The following is a 20,802-nucleotide window of genomic DNA, read 5'->3' on the forward strand; positions in this document are numbered from 1 at the left end:
GTCAATCAGAATTACTCAAACTACGGCCGGCTGCGAGGAAGCAATTTTATTATTATAAAAAAGTAAATATAGAGTAGTGAATGGAAGGGGAAATATAAGCGTGAGAAATGTCAAGTGTGGCGTGAGAAAGGGTTAAACTGCGGGACTCTCAGACTTGGCAGCTCTGCAGCTAAGGCTTTAGCACAATGAACAGTGTAGTAGATGTGCTCAGATCAGTTGTGAGGGGGAAAAAGAATTGCCACCCATGCCCGTCGCCTCTCACTGCGTGCAATGCCAGAGTGGAAGAGAATCCAGCCTTTTTCAAGAGAACTGGTTCCAGAGCCCTTGCTGTGCGTCTAAGTGAGTCCGACTACATCTAGTCGGAACTTCTCCACCTTGCGCACCAGCTCAGACTCCTTCACCCCCATGGTGATGTTCCACGTCCCAAGAGCTAGCTTATGTAGCCGAGGATCGGACCGCCAAAGGCCCTGCCTTCGGCTGCCGCCAAGCTCACAACGCACCCGACCTCTATGGCCACTCTCATGGATGGTGAGCCTACTGGAGGGGGGACCCAAGTTGCCTCTTTGGGCTGTGTCATGGGGACAGGCACTCGCCATCGAGCTCCACCTACAAGCCTGGCTTGAGAGGGGGCCCGGTGACCCGCGTCCGGGCGAGTAAAATCTGAGTGCTTATTTTTTGTTCTCCATAAAGGTCTTTGAGCTGCTTGTTGTCTGGTCCCTCACCTAGGACCTGTTTGACTGTTTGTCCACTACCAAGGGGCACAGAAGACCCCGGACAACTTCGCTCCTGGGATTATTGGGACACGCAAACTCCTCTACCACGACAACATGTCAGCTCAGAAATTATATACTGTATATTATACATATAAATATATGTATATACAGTCGTGGTCAAAAATTTACATACACTAGTAAAGAACATAATGTCATGGCTGTCTTGAGTTTGCAATCATTTCTACAACTCTTATTTTTTTGTGACAGTGTGTTTGGAGCACATACTTGTTTGTCACAAAAAACATTCATGAAGTCTGGTTCTTTCATGAATTTATTTGTCCAAACATATTGCTGGGTATTGTGGCCAAACAGCTACATTTTTCTTTCATCTGACATCACATGGACAAAGATAAGACCTTCTGGAGGAAAGTTCTGTGGTCAGATGAAACAAAAGGTTCACTGTGCACAGTTCAATAGCTTATTTCTCCAGTGAATGAGCTGTGTCAACAGTCTGTTGACACAATTGAGCTGTTTGGCCACAATACCCAGCAATATGTTTGGAGGAGAAAATGTGAGGCCTTTAATCCCTGGAACACCATTCCTACCGTCAAGCATGGTGGTGGTAGTATTATGCTCTGGGCCTGTTTTGCTGCCAATGGAACTGGTGCTTTACAGAGAGTAAATTGGACAAAGAAAAAGGAGGATTACTTCCAAATTTTTCAGGACAACTTAAAATCATCAGCCCGGAGGTTGGGTCTTGGGCACAGTTGTGTGTTCCAACAGGACAATGACCCCAAACACACATCAAAAGTGGTAAAGGAATGCCTAAATCAGGCTAGAATTAAGGTTTTAGAATGGCCTTCCCAAAGCCCTGACCTAAACGTGTGGACAATGCTGAAGAAACAAGTCCATGTCAGAAAACCAACAAACTTAGCTGAACTTCACCAGTTTTGTCAAGAGGAGTGGTCAAAAATTCAACCAGAAGCTTGTGGATGGCTACCAAAAGCGCCTTATTGCAGTGAAACTTGCCAAGGGACATGTAACCAAATATTAACATTGCTGTATGTATACTTTTGACCCAACAGATTTGCTCACATTTTCAGTAGACCCATAATAAATTCATAAAAGGACCAAACTTCATGAATGCATGTGCTCCAATCACTCGATCACAAAAAAATAAGAGTTGTAGAAATGATTGGAAACTCAAGACAGCCATGACATTATGTTATTTACAAGTGTATGTAAACTTTTGACCACGACTACATATATATATACAATATAAAATATATATACATACATATATATATATTTATATATATATGTATATATACATACATATATATACATACATATATATACATATATATATATATATATATATATATATATATATATATATATATATATATATATATACATACATATATATATACAAATATATATATATATATATATCCATCCATCCATCCATTTTCTACCGCTTAATCCCTTCGGGGTCGCGGAGGGGCGCTGGAGCCTATCTCAGCTACAATCGGGCGGAAGGCGGGGTACACCCTGGACAAGTCGCCACCTCATCGCAGGGCCAACACAGATAGACAGACAACATTCACACTCACATTCACACACTAGGGCCAATTTAGTGTTGCCAATCAACTTATCCCCAGGTGCATGTCTTTGGAGGTGGGAGGAAGCCGGAGTGCCCGGAGGGAACCCATATATATATATATATATATATATATATACATATATATATATACGTATATATACTGTATATATATATCCCCCTGTTGAATGATAGAATAAAGTCAAATACAAATAAGGCAACAAGAGAAGTATCCCACACTTTTCTTTTGGGAAAAGTAAATCTGTACAGCAGATATGGGCATTTACATCAACAATATGATTTGCCTAAACTGCAGGACAGGATAGATTTAATTTTTTGGTCCCGTGGGCCAGATTTTGGACCCTGGCGGGCAGTTTGGGGACTCCTTCTCTCGACCTTTCCCTGTTCAACATATGGAAACTTACAAACTCGCCAATGCTCCACTTAGTACATATTCTACTACCAAGTGAGAGCACAGTGAGATAATTGCACTTTCGTTCAAAATAGCGCAACATGTCGATAGAACGCATTTAAGCTGTTAATCATAAGCAAGACTGTATGCGTTGCTTATCTGTTTAATTGTCTGGTTAAGCAAATTGTTCATGACAAAAATGCACTTCCAAATAAAGCTGCCTTAATTAAGTCATTGCAGGAGCAGGATGAGTGTGAGAGCATTGAGTGTGTTGCAGCATTCTGTGACTATTCATCTCCTTGTGATATTAACTGTGTATGCTGTGAACCTGCCTTACACAAATCCCACTTGGTTCTCTGCAGCTGCAAACACACACCCCACCTCAACCTACCCCCCACCACCCCACCCCACCATTGGTGACACGCACCCACTGATTGGCCGCTGTTGAAGCAAGGCATAAGCTGTTCCCTAGCAACAGAGCGCTAGTTAACCAATAGGGGGGGATCTGAGAGGAAGGCCTAGTTTGACAATCTGCTGTTACTAAGGTGCAGAGGACCACTAGGTTTCTCTCTGTGCCTGTTTATTTGTGTGTGTGTGTGTGTGTGTGTGTGTGTGTGTGTGTGTGTGTGTGTGTGTGTGTGTGCGTGCGTGCGTGTGTGTGAATGCAACGGAAGCCAGCAAACCTCTGAGCTACTATAAAACATCATCCACTGTGCCAGGGCCAGTCTGCTGCAGACTAAGGGCATAAAAGTGAACAAGCGCGATCGAGGAGTGTGAAACTATATGTCACAACGAGTGTGTCGGTGGGTTTTTACTCATTAAGTGCTTCAATTTGTTATGTTTTCACCTCTGCATATTTTAATTAGCTCACCGCTCATCATGAAGGATTAGCCTGGTTGGGGCCATCCACCAAGTATAATAACCAACAAAATCCTCTGTTTGGTCAAAGTGCAACGGATGAATATATTTCATAAGGCTGAACCTCAGGATTATGTTAGAATAAAGCAGGGTGTCCAAACTTTTTCCACTGAGGGCCGCACACTGTAGAATCAAAGCAAGCGGGGGCCATTTTGATATTTTTTATTTTAAAAACCAATACAATATATGTATAAAAAAGATACATTTAGGCCTCCACTCAGACTTGATCCCGGGGACCCCAAAAGGCTTTGGTCAAAAAAAATATTACAAATGTGTCATTATTTAGTATTATTATTTTTATTATTATTCAATGTTTAAATCTCTAGATCAACATTAGGTCTATCTGTCAATATAACGCTGTCAATGCTTGGTCTATGGTGTGGTTTGATTATAACTATAAACTACAAAGTACAAACAAAAGGGTACAAACAAAAGGCGCTCACAGCGGAGGTAAAAAACTTGACTAGAAAACAAAAGGCGCGCACAATGGCGGAGAACTATGAACATTAAACAAACAAAAACTTACGTGACAAGGAACTGTGAACATGGCATGAATGGATGATGTCGCCAGGACGAACAACAGAAACAGAAAAGCCTATATAGTGACATGAAAAGTGAAAACAGGTGCGTGACTAACTGTGAACAGGTGCATGACATGACTGTGAAAACGTGAGACAGGTGTGTGTGAGTCCAAACGTGGAACAGGTGAAACTAATGGTTGCTATGGTGACAAACAAAACCAGGAAGTGAAACCAGGAACTAAGGAAGTGTCCAAAAAACAAAACAGCACATGGCCAAACAAAAACATGAACACAGACATGACAGAACCCCCCCCTTACGGACAGATCCCAGATGTCCAAAAACAAAAAACAGGATCAAGAGTCATGGGAGGGGGGGAGGGGGACATGGCGGTGGGTCGCCAGACCAGGTGTCCCCGAATCCACCGGGGCAGAGTCAGGTGGCGGCGGCGGGTAGACCGCCGCTGAACCTGACGAGGTGGGCGACCTGGGAATGGCCACATTCGTGGCAGACGAGGAGGTCGGCGCACCTGGCGTGGCGGACGCCCATGGAAAGGCCACATCCTTGGCCGACGAGGAGGTGGGCGCGTTGTCGTGGCAGGCGGCGAAGCTTGGCGTGGTGCGTCAGGCGGCGAAGCTTGGCGTGGTGCGTCAGGCGGCGAAGCTTGGCGTGGCGGGTCTTGACGAGGGTCTTGGTCTTGGCATGGGTCTTGGTCTTGGTCTTGGCGAGGGTCTGGGTCTTGGTCTTGGACTTGGTCTTGGCGTGGTTGGTCTTGGTCTTGGACTTGGCGTGGTTGGTCTTGGTCTTGGACTCGGCGTGGTTGGTCTTGGTCTTGGCGTAGTTGGTCTTGGACTTGGTCTTGGTGTGGCTGTGCTTGGACTTGGTCTTGGTTTGGGTCACTTGGCGGGTCTTGGTCTTGGTCACTTGGCGGGTCTTGGTCTTGGTCACTTGGCGGGTCTTGGTCTTGGTCACTTGGCGGGTCTTGGTCTTGGTCACTTGGCGGGTCTTGGTCTTGGTCACTTGGCGGGTCTTGGTCTTGGCTTTGGTCTTGGCGTGGGACAGCCACGGGCGGCACTTGGCGGCGTGGGGCAGCCACGGGCGGCACTTGGCGGCGTGGGGCAGCCACGGGCGGCACTTGGCGGCGTGGGGCAGCCACGGGCGGCACTTGGCGGCGTGGGGCAGCCACGGGCGGCACTTGGCGGCGTGGGGCAGCCACGGGCGGCACTTGGCGGCGTGGGGCAGCCACGGGCGGCACTTGGCGGCGTGGGGCTGCGACTGGCGGCACTTGGCGGCGTGGGGCTGCGACTGGCGGCGCTTGGCGTCGTGAAGCTGCGACTGGCGGCGCTTGGCGTGGAGCAGGTACTGGTGGCGCTTGGCGTGGAGCAGGTGGATCTTGGCATGGTCGAAAAACTGGTGGTGGTGGTCGTGCTGGTGGCTGTGGCTTGGCAGGTCGAAAGACAGGTGGTGGGGGTCGTGCTGGAGGCTGTGGCTTGGCGTGACGAAAGACTGGTGGTGGGGGTCGTGCTGGTGGCTGTGGCTTGGCAGGTCGAAAGACAGGTGGTGGGGGTCGTGCTGGAGGCTGTGGCTTGGCGTGACGAAAGACTGGTGGTGGGGGTCGTGCTGGTGGCTGTGGCTTGGCAGGTCGAAAGACAGGTGGTGGGGGTCGTGCTGGAGGCTGTGGCTTGGCGTGACGAAAGACTGGTGGTGGGGGTCGTGCTGGTGGCTGTGGCTTGGCATGACGAAAGACTGGTGGTGGGGGTCGTGCTGGTGGCTGTGGCTTGGCAGGTCGAAAGACAGGTGGTTGTGGTCGTGCTGGAGGCTGTGGCTTGGCGTGACGATGCTGAGCCACCCCACCTGAACAATTCCCAGCCCTAGCCCCCCCCTCAAGGAGCGGATACCAGACGCGCTCCCCGCGGTCTGGAACCGTCTTTTGGGGTGGGCGGAGGGGGTTCAGGAGGAGGGCAGAATCCTCCCCTCTAAATTGTCCAAAATGTCTTTCTTTCCCCCCCACCTGGGCTTTTGTGGGTGAAAAAAAAATTTCTGACTTGGGCGTGGCATGAGTCCTGGGGGGCGGGGCATGGAATTTGGGTGGCTTGGATTGAACCGGTAAAGAATTTGGGAAAACAATCTCCAGGTCTGTGGAGTGCTCCTTGAGCTGCCAGGCTGGCTGACTTCCATTTCCGCCCGGAGGGGGAGGAGCCTGCAGGAGCGCAGCGTGCTGTCCGCTCACCTTCCCTGACGTCCTCGGTCTGGAGCGCCGCTTCCGGGACAGGGATGACGTGCCAACGTCCCCGGGCCAAAGGGAGCTGATCGGCACCAGTTTGCCGGTCGGACCCCACATCAGGTCTCTGCGCTTACCGGAGGAATAACGTAGCGTCTCTTCCTCCATCGCGCGGAGGACCTCCCACGTTGCCTCGTCAAAATTGTCCAAATTTTTTGCGGGAGAGCTCTTATTCTGGCGACATCTGTCAATGCTTGGTCTATGGCGTGGTTTGATTATAACTATAAACTACAAAGTACAAACAAAAGGGTACAAACAAAAGGCGCTCACAGCGGAGGTAAAAAACTTGACTAGAAAACAAAAGGCGCGCACAATGGCGGAGAACTATGAACATTAAACAAACAAAAACTTACGTGACAAGGAACTGTGAACATGGCATGAATGGGTGATGTCGCCAGGACGAACAACAGAAACAGAAAAGCCTATATAGTGACATGAAAAGTGAAAACAGGTGCGTGACTAACTGTGAACAGGTGCATGACATGACTGTGAAAACGTGAGACAGGTGTGTGTGAGTCCAAACGTGGAACAGGTGAAACTAATGGTTGCTATGGTGACAAACAAAACCAGGAAGTGAAACCAGGAACTAAGGAAGTGTCCAAAAAACAAAACAGCACATGGCCAAACAAAAACATGAACACAGACATGACAAACGCTTTTAAAGATTTAAGTTGTATGCCATTTTTGTAAAGGAAAACCGTAATTTTTTTATGGAAAAAAACACAAAATATGCAATATTTTCCCCCAATAAAATTTTAAAGTGGAATATTTGAGATTATATGATAATTGGAGTCTTAAAAAGGTCAATAACTCATAACAACATTGATTTTAATTCATTATTTTTTGGAGCAATGACACTTAAAAAAAAAAAAGTCCCACTAAAATTATTGGGGATCCAAAAGGGTACTGCTCAGTAAAGTTTAAAAAAATAAATCCAACATTTTTTAAAACTTTTACCACAATAGTCTCAAGATGTGAATGAATGATGGGTTCTCACTTCTCTGTGGAGCGCTTTGAGTGTCTAGAAAAGCGCTATATAAATCTAATCCATCAATCCATTAAGATCAACTTCAGATCTATCCGTCAATTATAAGTTTTATTGTTGTTTATGTTTTTTGTTTGTACGTTTTAGGCCTTTCTTTAAAAAACTTTGTTTTTTAAATGGCAACCAAAAAATATGCAACATTTTCCCCCCAAAATATCTGAAAGTGGAATATTTAATGTGAAGTAAATGGAGCCTTGAATAGGTCAATAATTCATACTGACATTGATTTTGATTCATTATTATTTTTTAAAGAAAGAAACAGCCTGCATGGCAGCTTTGTGTTATTAGAGTAAATAATGCAACATTTTCTTGTTACATTTCACCTGTTTGCTCTTTTATACCACCTTTTATGTTTTTGTTTTTTTTTTCATCGTATTTTTAGAATGTGCCGTGGGGCCGTTAAAAAATTACCTGCGGGCCGCAAATGGCCCCCGGGCCACACTTTGGACACCCCTGGAATAAAGGATAGCCTCATTCTTACTTTTCTATGAATTATCTACCTAGAGTCGTTCAAAAATGCAGTCTTTCCAAACCCCCTCGACCTCAAAGGGAATAAGCGGTAGAAAATGGATGGATTTTACATTTTTAAAATGTGCTAGCTCAATGCTAATTTACATAGGCCTTTCCTTAGTCATGCTGCTGATTAACAAGGTTTTACATTACATAGCAATTTCAACACCTCCAAATTTGATAATGAAAACTACAACTATGATGCACATTAAAATTAAACAGCTGGTGTAAAATTAGTACAATACTTACAGTATAAACACTTTTTAGGGAAGGTCAAAAGACTAGATTCAACGTCATGGCAAAGACTACTTCCTGGGTAGGCAACACACACTTGTCTATTCACTACTGTCATCTAAAGTCTGCCTAAAAAGTGTACTATATAATACCTGCAAATGAGACTCAGAAGTGTAAGAAAATAAGATACAACAACTGGATAGCACAGTTATCATAATCAGCTCATATTTAAATATTAAATAAAAAATATTAGTTATTATTAAACAAATTAACATTTATTAACACACAAAGACAGAGAATTACCGTTGAGTGCCAGTATCAATTCCAAAGAACTGGGAATTGGTACGTATCATTTCAAATGGTAAAGGTACCCATTCGAACGGGGGCCAATACGTAATCCATTGCGTATAATTAAAAGGTGAGAAAAAATAATTTAGTCGTCTGATACAGTGATTCACTTTTTTTACATTAATGAGATAAGAATGTTTGAATGTTATTAATATGTCAGGAGTCCAGGACCGCACTAAAAATCATCAGAATGATAAGTGGCGCAGCATGATAACGCTGTCAAACACAAACTAGACTCTGCGTAAAAGTCTTTACATTGTGTATTGTCAAGTAAAACCACACTTATGATCAATAATATTCGCCATGATTTTGACTTTATGTCATCACATTACTTTTCATTTGTAAGCCCTTTTGGTGCAGAATGGCCCCCGCCTGAAAGTAAAAGTGAGCAGGCATTAAAACATGACACTACCTTCCTATTGGTGGGAAAACACTCATCATCAATGATTCAATGCATTAGGGCTGTTTGGTTGCAGATTATACAGGTGCTGTCAATTGATGATTTAAAAAAAAAATCAGATTACCGTATTTTTCCGACTATACGGCGCACTTAAAATTCTTTCATTCTTCTCAAAACTCGACAGTGCGCCTTATAACCTGGTGCGCCTAATGTACAAAATAATTTTGGTTGTGCTTACAGACCTCGAAGCTATTTTATTTGGTACGTGGTGAAATGATAAGTGTGACCAGTAGATGGTAGTCACACATAAGAGATATGTGTAGACTGCACTATGACTCAAGTAAACAACACCAAAATTGTATATTTTCCATTGAAAATATAAAACATTACACACGGCTAATATAAGGTATATTAGACATATTATCTGGCGTTTTGTTTCGCAATATTATGCAAAAGCAACTTTTCTTACCTTCTGGTACCTGCTGATCTGTATTTGGGATCTGCATAAGTCCTGAAAATTTGCACGCGTCCGCCATTGTAGTTCCTGCCAACACCGTAGTCGATAAGCTTATTTTTCTCTAAGTTCTTGTTATTGGACATTCATCCTCTTCTGTTGCCATTTCTAATATAGAGTAGTGTAAAGTTCTTACTTAGATCTGTCAGTAAACTCGCCATGAAAGCGCTAAAACATACCGGTGTAGTGAGTTTACATTACTCACCCAAGGAACTTTAGTTATTAGAGAGTTTTTCACAGGACACATTTCCGGGGTTGTTATTGCACTAGTGAGCAACAGATGAGGACATGCTGCTCCGTTATTGATTTAAGTAAAGTCTGAATGTCATTAAAACAGTTAGCTCCATCTTGTGACACTTCTTCCACTCCCGTGCTTGCACGCTACACCGCTACAACAAAGATGACGGAGAAAAGACGCTGCCGAAGGTGCGCACGTAAATAAGACCGCCCACAAAACAGCGCATCCTGAAGCGACTGTCAGAAAGTGGCTTGAAGATGGTCTATAAAACATAATATATGCAACATTTTGACCAAAGAACCACCATTACATGTTATGTAGACCACAAGGAAGTGTTTTCAATTTAGAAAAAAAATCTAATAATATGACTCCTTTAATGTGCCCTATAATCCGGTGCACCTTTTGTAGGAATATAGACCTGACGAGACCCGCTCATCGGCAGTGCGCCTTATAATCCGGTGCACCCTAAAGTCCGGAAAATACGGTAATCACACTTTTGAATTTAGATTAATCATGATTAATCACAGGTGCTAAAAAAACATTGCTAAACCTATTTGTGACACTTTTGTTGACAATATTGTTGCGGGTATACTCCCCCAGCGTTGTTTGTTGTCGATGTACAAGTAGCGCTCTCGCTAGCGGCTGCCTCAGAATAATGTTTTCTTTTAGATTTTAAACTGGCTGTGGTTAGAGAATTCATTGCTGAAATATATGCAAATTAACTTAGTTTGATCAAAATTCCCGTCGTGGTGTATTTTGAAGTGAAATTTGTCACCAGTCGGAGTCTACTTTCTAATCTTTGCAAATAACATCATAACATTCCCAGCCGCCTTTCAGGTGACCATCCGTGGTTAAGATAAAATATCATGTACAGTCAAAATGAATTGGGTGATTAATCTGTGTTGATACACGATTATTGTGATCTTTTTTTGGTATAGTCACATGAGTCAATTCATTAAAGGCCTACTGAAACCCACTACTACCGACCACGCAGTCTGATAGTTTATATATCAATGATGAAATCTTAACATTATAACACATGCCAATACGGCCGGGTTAACTTATAAAGTGACATTTTAAATTTGCCGCTAAACTTCCGGTTCGAAACGCCTCTGAGGATGACGTATGCGCGTGACGTAGACCGGCGAACACGGGTATGCCTTCCACATTGAAGCCAATACGAAAAAGCTCTGTTTTCATTTCATAATTCCACAGTATTCTGGACATCTGTGTTCGTGAATCTGTTTCAATCATGTTCATTGCATTATGAAGAAGGAAGCTGAGCAAGCAAAGAAGAAAGTTGTCGGTGCGAAATGGACGTATTTTTCGAACGTAGTCAGCCACAACAGTACACAGCCGGCGCTTCTTTGTTTACATTCCCGAAAGATGCAGTCAAGATGGAAGAACTCGGATAACAGAGACTCTAACCAGGAGGACTTTTGACTTCGAACACAGACGCCTGTAGAGAACTGGGACAACACAGACTCTTACCAGGATTACTTTGATTTGGATGACAAAGACGCAGACGTGCTACTGTGAGTATGCAGCTTTGGCTTCTAAACATTTGATCGCTTGACCGTATGTGCGCAACTTTTTTTTGCGTATGTACGTAACTTTTTAAAAATATATAAGCTTTATGAACCTTGGGTTAGGTGAACGGTCTTTTGGGCTGAGTGATTGTGTGTGTTGATCAGGTGTTTGAATTGTATTGGCGTGTTCTATGGAGCTAGGAGCTAGCAGAGGAGCTAGGAGCTAGCATAACAAACACGCAGGTGTTTTTATGCAGGATTAATTTGTGGCATATTAAATATAAGCCTGGTTGTGTTGTGGCTAATAGAGTATATATATATGTCTTGTGTTTATTTACTGTTGTAGTCATTCCCAGCTGAATATCAGGTCACCCCCGGCTCTCACAGCATCTTCCCTATCTGAATAGCTTCAACTCCCCACTAGTCCTTCACTTGCACTTTACTCATCCACAAATCTTTCATCCTCGCTCAAATTAATGGGAAAATTGTCGCTTTCTCGGTCCGAATGTCTCTCACTTCATGCGGCCATCATTGTAAACAATAGGGAACTTTGTGTATATGTTCAACTGACTACGTCACGCTACTTCCGGTAGGGGCAAGCCTTTTTTTTATCAGATACCAAAAGTTGCAATCTTTATCGTTGTTGTTCTATACTAAATCCTTTCAGCAAAAATATGGCAATATCGCGAAATGATCAAGTATGACACATAGAATAGATCTGCTATCCCCGTTTAAATAAAAAAAATTCATTTCAGTAGGCCTTTAAATTTGACAGCTCTAGGTTATACACATTATTTGTTGTAGACCGTTGTTGTGGTTGAATTTTGTTCTTGCCCTGATGTCGTTGTGGCTTGTGCAGCCCTTTGAGACACTTGTGATCAAGGGCTATATAAATACGCTTTGAGTTGTCCCTCGATTTTCGCTGTTAATTGGTTCGGAACCTGACCGTGATAATAGCTAGAACATTAAAAAAAACTCGACCTGGGACCTCCTCAATGCGTTTTTCAACATTACAAAAGCTCTTTAAACATGAAAAAACGCTCTTTAATTAGCTTTATACTCTTTTAATTCAATACAATAATCATACTTGCCAACCCTCCCGAATTTCAGTGCCTCTCCCGAAAATCTCCCGGGACAACCATTCTCCCGAATTTCTGCCGATTTCCAGCCGGACAACTATATTGGGGGCGGGCCTTAAAGGCACTGCCTTTAGCGTCCTCTCTCACCTGAAAAGGAGACTATTATATATGTCTCCGTTATCCATAGGTTTATCTATGACCCATAAAGTAGGCAGGCACGGAGCTATTTCTCAGCGTGTGTTTATTCCAGCCGGCACGTTAATACACTGACACACAACATCCGGATTCTCATCATGCATTGCTTCAAAACTACAGCAAGTAGTAATGTCCAAAATTTCCAGCCAGACAAACAATATTGGGTGTGTGCCTTAAAGGCACTGCCTTTAGCGTCCTCTCACCTGAAAAGGAGACTATTATATATGTCTCCATTATCCATAAGTTTTCTATAACCCATAACACGGTGGCCGAATGGATATAGTCACTCATGAACGGTCAGAGAAGCACAAGGTGGCGGCAACGCAGTATTATGGGCCACCTTGCAAGCAACATCCCGTTCTCATTTTTGGATGTTATCAACAAATCCGTGAAGGATATGTTCCCGGATTCAGAGATCGCTCGCCAGTACTCAAATGGCAGAACAAAGGCTACTCAAATAGTGAAAGGTAAGTGTTTTTTTTTTTTTTAAGAAAGAGGCAAGTACAGTACAGTTAGTAGAACAACTGTGTTTTCATTACTGTACTCTATATATATATATATATATATATATATATATATATATATATATATATATATATATATATATATATATATATATATATATATGTATATATATATATATATATACATATATATATATATATATACATATATATATATATATATATATATATATATATATATATATATATATATATATATATATATATATATATATATATATATATATAAATATAAGAAATACTTTAATTTCAGTGAATTCTAGCTATAAATATACTCCTCCCTCCTTAACCCCACCCCCCCAATCTCCCGAATTCGGAGGTCTCAAGGTTGGCAAGTATGACAATAATGCTGCCTGAGGCTGAGCCAATCAGTGGCCACTGATTGGTTTGGTCTCATGATCTCGTGGCCAATACTACTGTAGTAGTGACATTTTAAGTTTATTTAGTCATTTTAATGCTTGAGAACGCTTAATGTAGGACCAAATAAATGTATATTATGCTTAAAAAAACAATGATGATAATAATAAAAAAAATAATTGTGGTGAAGTCGCTATATTTGGGGTGTTATAGCTCGGTTTGTAGAGTGGTCGTGCCAGCAACTTGAGGGTTCCAGGTTCGATCCCCGCTTTCGCCATCCTAGTCACTGCCGATGTGTCCTTGGTCAAGACAAGTTACCCACCTGCTCCCAGTGTCACCCACGCTGGTTTAAATGTAACTTAGATATTGGATTTCACTATGTAAAGCGCTTTGAGTCGCTAGAGAAAAGCGCTATATAAATATAATTCACTTCACATATTTGAGGGACGGTTGTATATCGTTAGCAAATTGCAACTTCCCGAGACATCGCCTGGCTTTGAAGCTACATACCATTAATAACTATTATTTTTTATTATTTGTTATTATTATGAAGTATTTCACTACATGTGCTCTTTACAAAATGTGTACACAACTTTTTTCAATGATGCATCTTGTATGATCTTGTATGTAAGCTAAACAAAAAAGTATGTTTACTGGTATTCGACCCAACACAGATTAATAATAGTTAATTATGGCATCAGAAAGACCTTGGAAAAGCTGAATTCAACGTAAATTAATGATCAACTAGTGAGTGTTTAAAATGAATGGATCACTACACATCTATTTTGGTGTTTTTGGTGATATCATGGTTTCACATCGTGTTTGTTGACGGCGGTCTTACTGAGTGGCCTTTGCTCTGTGTGAGTCTGTGGTCCTGCTGCTCTGAAGCGATGGGGGAGGACTTAAGAGGGGGGGAGAGGGTCAGGTCCCGTCGTATAGGCCGAGAATCCATCTTCTCTCCCAGGTGTCCGCTCTCCAGCTGCTCTTTACTCTCCCTCCCTTCTTTCCCCTCTCTCTTATGCCTCTGTCTTTGCAAGGTGTGTGAGCCCCCCTCCCCGTGCTTCTCCTCCCCGTGCCCATGGGGCTTGTGGGTAGTGGAGTCTCTGGGCTGTAAAGGCTTCATCTCCATTTCATAGTTGCTCATTTTCTCTTCATCCTGCTCGAGGAGCCGTCCTCCCCTGCAGTGCGCCCCCCGCTGCCCAGACGTCCAAGAGGCAGAAGGGGACGTCTCTGTCCATCTGTCTCCTCTGGCTTGTTTATGATTGGATGAGCCGTGGCCCCGAGACTTGTGATTGGAGGAGCTGTGTTTGTGTCCATTGGTCCTGCCAACTCCTTGCCCGATGACTCCTCCCCCTGCTTTGTGCAACATCCCTTTCTTTTTTTCCTCACTATAGCTTTTGGCCCTCATGTACTCCACCTTCCCCGCACCCTCGCCCTCTCTGCCGCCTCGCTCTATCAACACCTGGATTTCCGTCTGCCCTCCGGATCCCCCCTTTTCCCCTCGTTCTCCTCCCTCCTTCCCTCGGTCTCCGTGGTCAACAGCGATCTGCCGGTGGAAGCGAGCACTTTTGCTGCGCTGGGATGGTCTGATGGGGGGAGGAGGGGTGTGTTGAGGTGAGGAAGAAGAGGGACTTAGATCTGGTGTGGCGTTGGAGGGGTCATCTGAGCCCGTGCTCTTCACGTAGAGGTCGGGGCTGTCTGCGGTTCCAGCGCTACTCGACAAGCCCTCACCCTCCACCTCGCTCGACACTTGACATTTTGGACGCTGCACCTCCATGCCTGCAAAAGAGTGAAGACGCCAGGAATTAGCACAGCGTTGTTGCTACCTTCTCATATTTTTAAAAAATTAAAAAGCTAAATTTCAAAACAAACTAATCAGCCTGTCATGATCTGTCACACCAACTCGTGTCTTGTTTTGGTTATCCTGTTTAGTGTCTTACTTCCTGTCTTGCGTTCTTATTTTGGTGGCACTTCCAGTTTTGTGTGTGTTCACCTGCAGTGACTATCCCGTGCTTCTGAGCGCTTATTCCCTGCACCTGTTTCCTATTCACAATCAAGACTATTTAAGTCAGGGGTGTCAAACGTAAGGCCCGCTGGCCGGATCAGGCCCACGAACAGGTTTTATCCGGCCCGCAGGATGAGTTTGCTAAGTATAAAAATTTGCCAACATTTTTGAATGAAAGAATCAGCTGTTCTAAATGTGTCCACTAGATGTCGCAATAGCAATTCTTTGTATCTATGTAGATGATGCTACATATGTAAAAAAACAAAACAAAACAAAAACACGTTAGTACATCAGTCGAGAAAAATTAGCAAACTACATAAATAACATGCTGTAATTGGATTGTTATATTATTTTTTTATCTTGATAGATTGAAAGTTAACACCAATGATGAACATTATCACATCATTTATTCAGAAAGTATAAATAACAACAAATACAGGCAGAATACTATTAACCGCAACATGTAAGTGTAAAAAAAACAAAAAACATTATGATTTGTACATTTTCAGAATGTGCTTGTTCTATTTTTTAACAAAGAAAACAATCTGAAGTTGTCTTGATTGCCGTGATTTTACCAGTCCGGCCCACTTGGTAGTAGATTTTTCTCCATGTGGCCCCCGATCTAAAATGAGTTTGACACCCCTGATTTAAGTTGTGTGGATGCTACGTTTTGTGTTGGGAATTTGTTTCTATGATTATACATTGTGGATGGTTCTTCTGCCGCACGTTTCACCTGTAAGTCTTTAAGTCAGTGGTTCTTAACCTGGGTTCGATCGAACCTTAGGGGTTCGGTGAGTCGGTATCAGGGGTTCGGCGGAGCATCCGCCGCCGAGGTCAAGACACACCCGACTCATTGTGTAAATAAAAACTTCTCCCTATCGGCGTATTATGGATACCCTCAAACAATGTACCCTCTAATTTTCCATATGCGTGAGCAAACACAAAAACTCCTTGAGTCTTCGGTGGAGCACATGTGAGCACACCTGACCCAAACCTGACTAAATAACAAATTAAATGTTTTATTATTATAATCAAATAACAGCTGTCATTTCCATGATATTATTTTCTAATATAAGTGTTTTGGCCCACTTACAATGACAATAACAAAAATATTGTTTTTCATGAGCTGTGTACCAGTATTGTATGTCTGGGTGGAAAACGAAGAAAAGGAACAGACTTTGCTGTGAAAATAAATAAATAATTGTATTTAATCAGTTATCATTTAAAATGACATGAAGGTGGCACTTGTCAAGGTGAAGCCACGCATATACACTACCGTTCAAAAGTTTGGGGTCACCCAAACAATTTTGTGGAATAGCCTTCATTTCTAAGAACAAGAATAGACTGTCGAGTTTCAGATGAAAGTTCTCTTTTTCTGGCCATTTTGAGCGTTTAAGTGACCCCACAAATGTGATGCTCCAGAAACTCAATCTGCTCAAAGGAAGGTCAGTTTTGTAGCTTCTGTATCGAGCTAAACTGTTTTCAGATGTGTGAACATGATTGCACAAGGGTTTTCTAATCATCAATTAGCCTTCTGAGCCAATGAGCAAACACATTGTACCATTAGAACACTGGAGTGATAGTTTCTGGAAATGGGCCTCTATACACCTATGTAGATATTGCACCAAAAACCAGACATTTGCAGCTAGAATAGTCATTTACCACATTAGCAATGTATTGAGTGTATGTCTTTAAAGTTAAGACTAGTTTAAAGTTATCTTCATTGAAAAGTACAGTGCTTTTCCTTCAAAAATAAGGACATTTCAATGTGACCCCAAACTTTTGAACGGTAGTGTATGAACTGGTCTCTCAAAGGCAACAGCAGAAGTCAGACTGCTTTGCAGGTGTGTAATTTGTTGTGAGTTCATGCACTGTGCTGGTTTTGTTCTTTGAACAATGTGATGTTCATGCACGGTTCATTTTGTGCACCAGTAAAAAAACATAACTTTGCCTTGAATTTGAAAAAAAAAACACATTTTATTTTTCACTAAAGAAGGGTTCGGTAAATGCGCATATGAAACTGCAGGGGTTCGGTACCTCCAACAAGGTTAAGAACCACTGCTTAAAGTGTTTGCTGTGCTCCAGCATTCCGTTTTGGTTATTTTATAGCCTGTTTGGTATACCGTATTTTTCGGAGTATAAGTCGCTCCGGAGTATAAATTGCACCGGCCGAAAATGTATAATAAAGAAGGAAAAAAACATATAAGTCGCACTGGAGTATAGGTCGCATTTTTGGGGGAAAAGTATTTGATAAAAACCAACACCAAGAATAGACATTTGAAAGGCAATTTAAAATAAATAAAGAATAGTGAACAACAGGCTGAATAAGTGTACGTTATATGAGGCATAAATAACCAACTGAGAACGTGCCTGGTATGTTAACGTAACATATTATGGCAAGAGTCATTCAAATAACTATAACATATAGAACATGCCATACGTTTACCAAACAATCTGTCACTCCTAATCGCTAAATCCGATGAAATCTTATACGTCTAGTCTCTTATGTGAATGAGCTAAATAATATTATTTGATATTTTACGGTAATGTGTTTATAATTTCACACATAAGTCGCTCCTGAGTATAAGTCGCACCCCCCGGCCAAACTATGAAAAAAACTGCGATTTATAGTTTGAAAAATACGGTAGTTTTGTTTTGCATAGCCTTCCTTATGCTTCCAGAGCACTTCCCAGCTGCTCTCGCCTTTTATTTGTTTACGGATTAAATACCTGCCTCCTTGGTAGTCATGGTCAGATAAAGCCTTATTAGACATTGAACCACTTAGGCCAGGGGTGTCAAACTCATTTCCATGGAGGGCCACATCGCAGTAATGGCTGCTTTCGGAGGGCCGATTTTTTAAAAGGAATTTATATTATGCATGCAGGTAATAACCTGTGATTAATCATGATTAATCGAAATGCATATGCATTTGATTATTAGATTTTTTATGTACAACTTGCTTTAAAATCCTAAATAAAGGTTACAAGCAGATCTTTAACTATTTGTTTTTATCTCACAAAATAGTTTTGCAATACAGTTTAAAATAATATAATTGGCATGATCAGATAATATTAAAGTTTAACATATGCATTTTGTTTCTGTCAAAATTGAAAGAACGAATGCATTTAGTAAAACAAAACAAAAAAAGTATTTTATTGAAACCCATTTTTTTCAGGCTTTGTCGTGCTACGTAAAATGATGTGGCGGGCCAGAACTGGCCCCCGGGCCTTGAATTTGATACTTGTGACTTCCAGAGCACTTCCCAGCTGCTCTACATGTTCTTCTTTTTTTTCATTTATTTATTTATTTCAGGCAATGACATAAAAAAAGTACAAAGTTGACAACACATAATAATATAAATTAAAATAATGCAAAAGGTAATGTACAGAACGTAATGCATGATCTGAAAAGGGAGTGGGAAGAAGATAACTGATAGTCCACCGCCTCCATGCAGAGCGTTAGCACGCTAAAAATAGTTTCTGTTGTCTAAAAAAAGTGTAACAGGTTATAAATGTGTGCTGGTTGTACAATATTGCAAAACAGCACATATGGAGCATGACAACATGAATGTGGAGGGAAATGAGTGTTTCCATGGGCACATAATGCTGTTAGCGCATGCTAAAACTTCACTTTAATAAGGCGGTCAGCACCAGTCATTATTAGCACATGCAGTCTTAGTATTTCACACGCAACTCGCCACTGGAACTCGCAATCCGTTCCAGTGGCCTAGTGGTTAGAGTGTCCTCCCTGAGATTGGTAGGTTGTGAGTTCAAACCCCGGCCGAGTCATACCAAAGACTATAAAAATGGGACCCATTACCTCCCTGCTTGGCACTCAGCATCAAGGGTTGGAATTGGGGGTTAAATCACCAAAATGATTCCCGGGCGCGGCACCGCTGCTGCCCACTGCTCCCCTCACCTCCCAGGGGGTGAACAAGGGGATGGGTCAAATGCAGAGGACAAATTTCATCACACCTAGTGTGTGTGTGACAATCATTGGTACTTTAACTTTAACAACTCGTCCACTAATAGTACATGCAATTTTATAGTTTGCGCATGCTTTTTAGCACGTTGTATTTCGATCTGAGGAGGTAAGACTCACAGTGGTTACCATGACAGCGTCACAGTAAGGAAATCAAGGGGTTTGAATCGACGTTGGAACATCTCTATGTGGAGTTTACATGGTGTGTGTGTGTGGGTTTTTCTCCTAGTATGTTTCCCTCCCACATTCCAAAACATGATTTTTTAGGTTAATTGGAGAGTATAAAGGGGAACTGCACTTTTTTTGGAATTTTGCCTATCGTTCACATTAATTAAGAAAGACATGACGGATGGACTTTATTTTATGCATCCAAAATATTAAATAAACGTAAACAAAAGTCTGCTTACAGCAGAGCCAATGTGAGCTCCGCTTTTTCGCCCATAAAATCCAATAAATAACAATTTTAAAAAACACCAACAATACTCAATTTACATTTCGAGACTTCAATATTAACCAAGTATTAGTGATATTGTTATTATAAGTGCTAACACAGACAAAGTATTTATATCAGCGACGTAATCACTTCCGTTTGTCCCTATGTTTACATCATCAAGTGGTCTGCTGTTTCCTCGCTTCCCTGCTCCCTGCAAGTTCATCGTAGATCATAAATCATACCTCTCACCTTGAACATAGAGGGCTGAGAATATAATCCAACAAGTTGGGACACTTTAACCGCCATTTAGGACCGGGAACTGGCGAGGATGACAAGAGAAGCGCTTGTTTATCCCTCCTTTATTGGGGGACTGATTTCCTGAATTTGTAAACAATAACAAAAACAACTAAAGATTTTTTGATAATAAAAAATACGATAGTATCGGCTATATACTGATGTTATACTTGGTATTGTTAGTGTAGGTATTTGCATCCATCTTCCCACCTCTGTTTACATTCAAGAACTCTGGCTACAATCCAAACTAAAAATAAGAAGTATCTCCCTTGGATAAGAATAAAGTAGCATGTTTAGCTATTCCTCATCCTCTAGGGATGATACGTGTCGGAAACATAGTTTATTTGCCGCCATGAAGGCAAGGATGACTGACTTAGAAGTGGCTTTACACTGGCGGGACGTTATCCGCGAGCAAGAATGCTGCATTGCGTTGATGATGCGTTTATTCACTTGACGCTGTCAAATTTGCGGGACACACTAGTGTTCAGTCCAATTTTGGAAACTGATGCCAATGATGATCAACTGAGATATTTTTCTTTATGACGTTGATGCAAATAAAAATGTTTGATGTGTTTGATTGTTGATGCTATGTGACCAGAGTTAAGTCACTTAATGCAACTGCAATGGACAGAACTACAAGAATGGAATTGTAACGAGAGAAGACGGGAGA

The 20,802-nt window shown here is 42.0% G+C and overlaps 1 protein-coding gene across 1 annotated transcript in view; it reads right to left on the bottom strand.

Annotated features, from left to right (window-relative positions):
- Positions 1-13,872: 13,872 nt before the first annotated feature.
- The window catches only part of LOC133641868 (junctophilin-3-like), a 122,860-nt gene continuing 115,930 nt past the window's right edge, over positions 13,873-20,802 (bottom strand). Inside the window, exon 5 of the mRNA XM_062035956.1 lies at positions 13,873-15,198. Within this exon, the coding sequence (XP_061891940.1) occupies positions 14,231-15,198 (968 nt within the window). The 3' untranslated portion in view covers positions 13,873-14,230. The remainder of the gene's footprint in view (positions 15,199-20,802) is intronic.

Source organism: Entelurus aequoreus, linkage group LG24 (assembly GCF_033978785.1).
Source record: "Entelurus aequoreus isolate RoL-2023_Sb linkage group LG24, RoL_Eaeq_v1.1, whole genome shotgun sequence".
In the NCBI taxonomy this organism is placed as follows: Eukaryota; Metazoa; Chordata; class Actinopteri; order Syngnathiformes; family Syngnathidae; genus Entelurus; species Entelurus aequoreus.